Source organism: Sinocyclocheilus rhinocerous, unplaced genomic scaffold (genome assembly GCF_001515625.1).
Source record: "Sinocyclocheilus rhinocerous isolate Xijiao unplaced genomic scaffold, SAMN03320098_v1.1 scaffold2069, whole genome shotgun sequence".
NCBI lineage: Eukaryota > Metazoa > Chordata > Actinopteri > Cypriniformes > Cyprinidae > Sinocyclocheilus > Sinocyclocheilus rhinocerous.
This window is the reverse complement of record NW_015645554.1, coordinates 52196-62201: the sequence shown is the minus strand read 5'-3', so window position 1 is coordinate 62201 and position 10006 is coordinate 52196. Positions and strand designations below refer to the sequence as shown.

Genomic DNA, 10006 nt, shown 5'->3' with positions numbered 1-10006 from the left:
ATCTTGAAAGTGACTGACAGCAAAGTCAAGTTGAATGCAATGAGCCTGATTGCTCTCAGAATTCTGCTGAGAGACTACTGACTGTAATCTGCTTGAGTCAAGATGAATTGCAAACTCACCCCAGGAATTTGGCTTCTTTGTTCTTGAAAATCTTCTGTGTTCTTTGTGTATCAGAGATGGCTATCCAAGACATAGTTGAAAGTTTGGTACATATATACTTACTGTCCAGACCTCTTGTGAGAGACTCAATCATCATGGTTCTGCGAGAGTATGATCAGACTATCAGTGAAGTCCTTCTTAATGAATTAGTGGAAGCTGTAGTGAAAAGAAAGGTGCGGAGCTGTCCACAGGTAAGTGAAGGAAAAGAATATATATAGTAACTGTCTGTTGTTTTTCCTGAAGATCTCTTTGCCAGATCAGTCGGTTTTATTGTTTTGTTGGATGTGAAGATTCTGAGTCCAGCCTTACACGTGGCTTTTCCTGTGACAATTTTAGATAAAATGTTGAAATCCTTGACCTGGAATAGTGTAAATCTAGTGAGCATCAGCATGTTCTTCAGCATCATGATGTTTCATTCTGGATCACTGTTCTCGCCACTCGTGGCAGTTCTGCCAAAAACAAAAATGTAATTTCTAACAGACATTGATGCAAAATGTATAATAAATATTTCAGATTCTGCAGTAAGACTTATCACATGATTTAAAAAAAGAAAATAGTGTCTGATAATGTAACTCCAGATTTTCAGATCACGCTGGATAACATGGATCATCAGGCTTTGTCAAAGCAACACCAACATACTAAGACTACAACAACGTAAGGAAGTAAGGAAGCCCATTTCCACCACAGTAAAACATAAATATGTAAGTTATTATAAAGAGAAAGAGACGCTTTCTAATAATTATGACTTAATATCTCATAATAATAAGATACTTTCTCATAACAATGAGATACTTTAGACCATATCATAGTACTGAGACTGCTCTCATTAGAGTTACAAATGACCTGCTCTTATCATCTGATCGTGGTTGTATCTCTCTATTAGTGCTACTGGATCTTAGTGCCGCATTTGACACTATCAACCACAACATTCTTTTGAAAAGACTAGAAAATGATGTTGGCATTAGAGGAAGTGCATTGGCATGGTTCAAATCATACTTATCTGACCGCCATCAATTTGTGGCAGTGAATGAAGAGGTATCATATCTTTCACAAGTGCAGTATGGAGTACCCCAAGGCTCAGTACTTGTCAGCTTTAACTGTTATGATGATGATACTCAGTTCTATATTTCGTCACGACCCGATGAAACATACCAATTTGCAAAACTAACGGAATGCATAGTTGATATAAAAAACTGGATGACTAGTAATTTCTTACCGCTAAATTCTGAAAAAACAGAGGTGTTAATTATCGGACCTAAAACCTCTGCATGTAATAACCTAGAACAATGTCTAATACTTGATGGCTGCTCTGTAAATTCTTCGTCATCAGTTAGGAACCCAAGCGTGCTATTTGATAGCAATCTTTCCCTTGAAAAACATGTTTCTTGCATTTGTAAAACCACATTTTTTCCATCTTAAAAATATATCTAAATTACGACCTATGCTCTCAATGTCAAATGCAGAAACATTAATTCATGCGTTCGTAACCTCAAGGTTAGATTATTGTAATCCTTTATTGGGTGGTTGTTCTGCACGCTTAATAAACAAACTCCAGCTGGTCCAAAATGCAGCAGCTAGAGTTCTTACTAGAACCAGGAAGTATGACCATATTAGCCCGGTTCTGTCAACACTGCACTGGCTCCCTACAACTGCGGGCGGAAGATCCTTTTCCTATTTAGCGCCCAAACTCTGGAACAATCTACCTAACACTGTTCGGGAGGCAGACACACTGTCAGTTTAAATCTAGATTAAAAACCCATCTCTTTAATCTGTTTTACACATAACACGCTAACACATTTCTATAATTCAAATCCGTTAAAGGATTGTTAGGATGCATTAATTAGGTCAACCGGAACCGGGAACACTTCCCATAACACCCGATGTACTTGTTGCATCGTTAGAAGAATGGCATCTATGCTAATATTAGTCTGTTTCATTCTTATTCCGAGGTCAACGTAGCCACCCAGACATCTAGATATCTAAATATCAGACATCAGGACATCTAGATGTGCCCCAGAGACTGATCCCCCCCAAAGACCTCGTCTTCTAGATGGCCATTGGGACAAGCCCACAGGAACCAGATGAGTCCTCTGCACAATCTGACTCTGCTGCAGCCTAGATTTAAACTGCTGGTCTCGTCTGGCCAGAGGAGAAAGACACACTATTTCGACACACTATTTCCCCGTTTAATACTGCAAAGCTGCTTTGACACAATTTGCATTGTAAAAAGCGCTATATAAATAATGGTGACTTGACTTGACTTGACTACTTTCCAACCAACCAACAACCAACAAAATATCCTGTCACCAATCGTGGCTGTTAGGAAACTAACTTACACAGAAGAGACTTTATTGCTCAGCACATAGAGATGAACTGCTTACCGTGATTTCAGACTGTGATTGTTGTGAGTGAATAAAGAAGGTAACGGAGCGAAACTCTGCCCGCATGGATCACGGTGGTCTGGTTTCTTTACTGCATGGATCTTCATGTGTAGCTTCAGGTGAGTTATAGAAGTGAAACTCCTTGAGCACTGATCACACGTGTGCAGCTTCTCTCTACTGTGGATCAGCTCATGTCTTTTCAGATTTGATGACCGACTGAATCTCATGTCGCAGTGCGAACACTTGTAAGGCTTCTTTCCAGTGTGGATCCGCTCATGTGATTTCATATTTGATGACCGACTGAATTTCATGTCGCAGTGTGAACACTTGTAAGGTTTCTCTCCAGTGTGGATCCGCTCATGTGATTTCAGACTGAATGACAGACTGAATCTCTTGCCGCAGTGTGAACACTTGTAAGGTTTCTCTCCAGTGTGGATCCGCTCATGTGATTTCATATTTGATGACCGACTGAATTTCATGTCGCAGTGTGAACACTTGTAAGGTTTCTCTCCAGTGTGGATCCGCTCATGTGATTTCATATTTGATGACCGACTGAATTTCATGTCGCAGTGTGAACACTTGTAAGGTTTCTCTCCAGTGTGGATCCGCTCATGTGATTTCATATTTGATGACCGACTGAATTTCATGTCGCAGTGTGAACACTTGTAAGGTTTCTCTCCAGTGTGGATCCGCTGATGCAGTTTCAATTCATTTGCTGAAATAAACGTCTTCCCACACTCAAAGCACATATAATCTCTCACAGCGTTATGTAACTTCTGATGTGACTTTAAACTTTGCAGCAGTGAAAAACTCTTTCCACATAAAGAACATGTATGTGGCTTCTCCTTCGTATGAACGGCCAGGTGTTTCTTCAGGGATGAAGACACATGAAATGTTTGGTCACATTGATCGCATGCGTATGGCTTTTCTCCGGTGTGGAATCTCATGTGAACAGCAAGATAGCTTTTCAATGAGAAACTCTTTCCACATTGATCACATGCATGTGGCTTTTCCCCCGTGTGGATCGTCATGTGGACTCCGAGATGATGTTTGTATGTGAAGGTCTTCCCGCACTGATCACACGTGTGTGGTTTCTCTCCAGTGTGGATCCTCTCATGTGTTTTCAGATTTGATGACTGATTGAATCTCTTGTCGCAGTGTGAACACTTGTAAGGTTTCTCTCCAGTGTGGATCCTCTGATGCAGTTTCAATTCATTTGCTGAAATAAAAGTCTTCCCACACTCAAAGCACGTATGAGATTTTACACCAGTATGTGTTTTCTGATGCATTTTTAAACTTTGCAGCAGTGAAAAACTCTTTCCACACGAAGAACATGAATGTGGCTTCTCCTTCGTATGAACTGTCAGGTGTGTCTTCAGGGATGATGACACACTAAATGTTTTGCCACAGTGATCACACGCATACGGTCGCTCTCTAGTGTGGACTCTCATGTGAATCTCAAGATTTTGTTTGAATGGGAAACTCTTTCCACACTGAAGGCAGAGAAAAGATTTCTCAGCTCTTCTTTCCTTTAAAAATTTATTTTTAGTTTTCGAGCGACTCTGAGGTTTTTCTCCGGGTTTGACATGTTTCTCCTCCACTTCACTCAGTTCTTCATTCTCTTCCATCAGGTCTGAAATGAAAACAAAACAAAAAAAAAAGTTGCATTTTTTAGTAAGCCAAAATAATTCAAAGCCAGGAATATGAATTGAAAAGTCATAAAAGTGAGCCCTGATGTAATAGCAGAAAAGCGGCAACCGTTATAAAATATTGCAATTATTTAGATGCATTTTTATAAATTAATTATATGAATTAATTATATAATTATAGGTACATTGATTTTCCAGTTATAATTTTTTAAACATTATAGGCTCATGTAGTGTTTCTGTAGTGAGAACTATTAAATATATTTGATTAACGACAAAATTATCTAATGCAATGTTAACAAAAAACAAACAAAACAGCTACAATTTTCACAACAACTTTTAGGTGGCAAACTTTTTGCAGTCAAGTGGAATAGGTTTTATATTTTGAATTTATTATATGTTCAGTTTATGTTTTTTAAAGACGCCACATAAACGAGTGTTTCAGTGTCTGTTGAAATTTCACATGGTCAAAGTCTAGATTGACCGTGGCTTAAACTGGTTTTTAATCAAGAATTTTTAGCATTAGCTGTGTCCTACAGATTTCACTCAACGATTTTCCTCATTTTAATAAATAGGGCATTTCTTAAAATTGTGACATCATTTGGGCTCTTTTCTACAGCATCATGGGTGGACAAGAAAATAATCTCAATCCATTTTTACAAAAACTGTACAGTGTTGACTGCATTCATCAAGTTACTATAAGAAAAATTATCTCTATAACTATGAATAAGTCCTATATTTTATTAGAAATTCAACTTTATCAGTAACTATAAATAAGCTTTTGCTTAAAACCTGTCACCCATTCTGGAAAGTTCATTTAATTTTTGGTGTTTACTGTTTATTGCTAGTTGTTGTAAACTATATTGAGAAATGTCCAAAATTTTGGTAACATTGTTGCAAAAGCATAACCACAAAATAAAAGAGCTAAAACAACATTTAGATTGATTTGATGTTTGCAATCAAAATTAAAGCTTATTGACCATTTGTTGAAAACCAAAACATGAAGAAAAGTTTGTATCCATTTCATGGTTTAACTGTTTATCTAAATCTGATGAACTGCTTGAAGCTTTATAACATTAATGTCCTTCAGCATCATGAATGAATTAAGAGTCAAGAATAAACACCGACCTCTCTGTTCTTCAGTGTGTTTCATCCTGCAGGGTTCTAGATCACTGTGTTCTCACTGTTCTCAGTCTTTGCAGATTTCACTTCTTCCTGATGGAAAATTCCAGCATTTATTGGCGAATTACTGTGGGCGGAGCTTAACTGATGATGCGTTTGCTGTGGGCGGAGCTTCACTGATGATGTGTTTGTTGTGGGCGGAGCTTCACTGATGATATTAAATTTACAAAAGTGATTTTACATACATGGAAAGCATACTATACAAGTAAAGTGCCTATTTAAATGGTTCAAATAACTTATAAAATGTCCAAATATGGGTGATATAATGTTCCATTATCATTCAGTGTAACATGTATTTATGTCAAACGAAACAACAAACTTATTCTGAGCTGTACTTATTGAAATATATCAAAGAATAAGTGATCAGACTGAATTTGATTCTATTTTAAATGATTTCAATCTTCTTGCTGCTAAATGGGTCAAACCGAGTGGCAAATACAGACAGATTTCAAATGACAGTGAATTAGTATTTTGGTGCTACACTGTGATCCTTAAATAGATTCTTTTAATATTTAAAATTAAAAGCCGTGTTACACTTATTTTTTGATGCTTGAAAACTTTCATTCAAGCATTCATGTTTCTCATAAAGCAACTGATGCTAATTCACAAATTATTGTGTATTGCCAATTCAAATATTATTCTGTACCTTTATTTAAATATCGACAGATGTAGTAAAGAACTGTAAGAAAACAGCTGAAAGCATAAACACAGAAATTGACAGATTTGAGTGAGAAATAAACAGATCCTCCAATGAAATGAGCTTTAAGTGTCAATTTACAGGAGATCTGCAGACGTCAGCATAATAAATGAGGTGAAAACAGCAACTATTGACCTGAAATAAAGAGTCGTTTCATAAGCTCTGTTAATATTGATGAGCCTCAGACCATCAGCACTCATTAAACAAACCAGGACCATTAGCGGCTCATTTGCATCTCAAAGATAATACAGTTATTTCTCACAATATGACCAGCATTTCAGATGCATGTATTTAAAACACTTACTTGAAATACAAATGCCATTTTGTATTTTAAAGCCTTTGGGGAAAATCAAATGCAATTTGTATTTAAATGCATTTAAGATTAGTATTTTTGTATTTTCAAAATACATAAAATAATTTGTGTCCAGAGAATTGTATTGTTGTGCACCCTCCCTTAAACATTATGGGGGGAAAAACACCTACTATATAGGGGTCAAAATAAAAAGTAAATAAATAAATTGTAATTCAATTGTGTTATTTATCAATTACAATTGTAGCTCTAAACAGTTACTTACAGCTGTACACGTAGCAATAGTTTTTAAAATTATATAATAAATAAAAGAAAATATTTTGACATAGAGAAACAGTTTCAGACTGTCCTTATATATATATATATATATATATATAAAAGGACAGTCTGAAACTGTTTCTCTATGTCAAAATATTTTCTTTTTTTTTATTTTAGTGCATTTGATGTCTTTATCTGCTAAATGTTTGTCTTTATTCTTGCTCCTACATGTGTTGTTGTTTTTATATATATTTTGTTTTCATCCTGGTGCTTGTTGGATGTTCCTTGTATAGTGCAGTGCAAGTGCCAATAAATAAATAAATAATAAAAATAACCTATACAATATTGTGCCGCTCTACAGGTCATTATTAGTATTACAGCAGATCAACAGCTGAGAGAAAATCATCTTGTGACCACAAACATTAAAAGTATCAGTAAAAATGAACAATGTGGCTTTGTGTAACGCTACTTTGAAACAATCTGTATTGCGAAGAGTGTTAAATAGAACAGCTACAACATGTGAGAGACTTTAAAAGAGTCACTGGGTTTAGTTCAGTCGGTTGCATAAGTGAAAACAAATGTGATTTCAAAGGTTTAACTATATTCTTACATCTTTTTAGTACTTGTATTGTTTATATATATATTTTTTTTTTTCTTTAACATCTTGTATTTGTCTAAATGTGCACTTACATATATTAAATGCTACTAAATTGGCAAGTGTGTAAAGCCAACTTCACTTCAAATATCTAGAAATGTTTAAATGCATTAAAGTCTTGAGGCTGATCTAAATTGTAGACCTGTACATGATGTATGTGCTGTGATGCTGATTCAGATCCACAGTCAAATAGCTTTACAGGTGATGGCAAAAAGTTGGCTTTACACACTTGCCAATTTAGTAGCATTTAATATATGTAAGTGCACATTTAGACAAATACAAGATGTTAAAGAAAAAAAAAAAATATATATATAAACAATACAAGTACTAAAAAGATGTAAGAATATAGTTAAACCTTTGAAATCACATTTGTTTTCACTTATGCAACCGACTGAACTAAACCCAGTGACTCTTTTAAAGTCTCTCACATGTTGTAGCTGTTCTATTTAACACTCTTCGCAATACAGATTGTTTCAAAGTAGCGTTACAGAAAGCCACATTGTTCATTTTTACTGATACTTTTAATGTTTGTGGTCACAAGATGATTTTCTCTCAGCTGTTGATCTGCTGTAATACTAATAATGACCTGTAGAGCGGCACAATATTGTATAGGTTATTTTTATTATTTATTTATTTATTGGCACTTGCACTGCACTATACAAGGAACATCCAACAAGCACCAGGATGAAAACAAAATATATATAAAAACAACAACACATGTAGGAGCAAGAATAAAGACAAACATTTAGCAGATAAAGACATCAAATGCACTAAAATAAAAAAAAAGAAAATATTTTGACATAGAGAAACAGTTTCAGACTGTCCTTTTATATATATATATATATATATATAAAAGGACAGTCTGAAACTGTTTCTCTATGTCAAAATATTTTCTTTTTTTTTATTTTAGTGCATTTGATGTCTTTATCTGCTAAATGTTTGTCTTTATTCTTGCTCCTACATGTGTTGTTGTTTTTATATATATTTTGTTTTCATCCTGGTGCTTGTTGGATGTTCCTTGTATAGTGCAGTGCAAGTGCCAATAAATAAATAAATAATAAAAATAACCTATACAATATTGTGCCGCTCTACAGGTCATTATTAGTATTACAGCAGATCAACAGCTGAGAGAAAATCATCTTGTGACCACAAACATTAAAAGTATCAGTAAAAATGAACAATGTGGCTTTGTGTAACGCTACTTTGAAACAATCTGTATTGCGAAGAGTGTTAAATAGAACAGCTACAACATGTGAGAGACTTTAAAAGAGTCACTGGGTTTAGTTCAGTCGGGTGCATAAGTGAAAACAAATGTGATTTCAAAGGTTTAACTATATTCTTACATCTTTTTAGTACTTGTATTGTTTATATATATATTTTTTTTTTTCTTTAACATCTTGTATTTGTCTAAATGTGCACTTACATATATTAAATGCTACTAAATTGGCAAGTGTGTAAAGCCAACTTTTTGCCATCACCTGTAAAGCTATTTGACTGTGGATCTGAATCAGCATCACAGCACATACATCATGTACAGGTCTACAATTTAGATCAGCCTCAAGACTTTAATGCATTTAAACATTTCTAGATATTTGAAGTGAAGTGATTCATCAGTCACAGCATTAAACTCATGCATGGTTTAATTATTATATAGACTAATTTCACACACTTTTAACACAAGCATAAACATTAGTTTTCTCTGTAATCTAGTTACACAGTTTTCACTGACGTGAATGATGCTGATCTGAGGTCAGTTACCGCAGTAAAGGCAGTCAGCAGACTTCACGCTGGGTAACTGATGTGAATGGCTGTGAGTGTGAGAGCTGAACCCGTGACGGTCATGAGAACTTCTCCAGAGCTTTGAGTCTGAATCACACACACAATCACAGCACATCACACAGATCAGGTAAGAGCTCATGCACTTTACTCTAAACTCAACGCATTAACAAGAGACAGGCTTTAAATGCTGCTTCAGGGCATTTGCTTCATGAAAATTTGATTTAATTTTAGGCTGTGTTTTTTTCACATAGAGAGGAACTGAATGATTATACTGGTTAGCATTAATGCAGCATCATATTAGACGTTTATCAGATAGATTTATGTTATAAAATACAAGAAATGTAATTTGCAGCTGGAACAGTGACTAGTTTTTGAGTACATTTCCAAAAAAAACTCTCAACATCTTCAGGTTATAATTCACCACAAAATAAAAATAAAAAAATAATTTTAAAAAGGCATTTTGCATTAAAAAAAATTGTATTAGAATCTTTTTTTCATTATTTAACACATCAAATTCAAATTTATTATTAAAAAGAATATTTAAATTGCATTATTTTTACATCATGGTAGTATTCATTGTATTGCATTTAATTTATGCAGATTATCATTTTTAAAAAAGGTGTATCAAGTTGTTTACTGTAAACCCTTACTACATTACAATAATAAGAATTAAAATGTAATTATCGATACTGTGCATTAATGGTACTAAAAGCATGCTTAATTTTCATGCAAAATATAATTTTATATTTTTCTTTTGGATTCAGGGTGAAATTAAAATTGAATCACGACAATTAATAAAAAACAATGGTACTGAAAGCACGCTCAATTTTCATGCAAATAAAATCTTATTTCTACTATGAAATTAAAAATTTATTTATCATGACAATAATATGGCAATTAAAATATGTGTGTGTGTGTGTGTGTGTGTGTGTGTGTGTG

The 10006-nt window shown here is 34.5% G+C and overlaps 2 protein-coding genes across 3 annotated transcripts in view; one reads left to right on the top strand and one right to left on the bottom strand.

Moving 5' to 3' along the window:
- Window positions 1–341: 341 nt before the first annotated feature.
- Window positions 342–5379, bottom strand: LOC107706581 (zinc finger protein 239-like). Of its 2 annotated transcripts, XM_016510336.1 has the most exons (4): window positions 5315–5379; window positions 3964–4173; window positions 2541–3543; window positions 342–608 (listed from the first exon to the last, which is right to left on the bottom strand). In XM_016510336.1, exons 1-4 carry the CDS (start codon window positions 5337–5339, stop codon window positions 572–574), a joined length of 1275 nt encoding a protein of 424 aa, XP_016365822.1. In that variant the 5' UTR covers window positions 5340–5379; the 3' UTR covers window positions 342–571. The 2 variants fall into 2 exon arrangements, with proteins under 2 accessions (XP_016365822.1, XP_016365823.1); XM_016510337.1 differs by lacking the exons at window positions 3964–4173; window positions 5315–5379 and having other exon boundaries at window positions 2541–3661.
- Window positions 5380–9185: 3806 nt separating this feature from the next.
- The window catches only part of LOC107706585 (melanoma antigen recognized by T-cells 1), a 7197-nt gene continuing 6376 nt past the window's right edge, over window positions 9186–10006 (top strand). Inside the window, exon 1 of the mRNA XM_016510339.1 lies at window positions 9186–9194. The gene's annotated coding sequence lies outside the window, so the exon portion shown is untranslated. The remainder of the gene's footprint in view (window positions 9195–10006) is intronic.

Coding starts and splice junctions, on each gene's coding strand:
- LOC107706581 (XM_016510336.1), bottom strand. CDS start 5,339: ATGAAACACACTGAAGAACAGAGAG. Junction 4,174..5,314: donor ACACACTGAAGAACAGAGAG/GTCGGTGTTTAT, acceptor TTTTCATTTCAG/ACCTGATGGAAGAGAATGAA. Junction 609..2,540: donor AATCACAGTCTGAAATCACG/GTAAGCAGTTCA, acceptor TGTTTTTGGCAG/AACTGCCACGAGTGGCGAGA.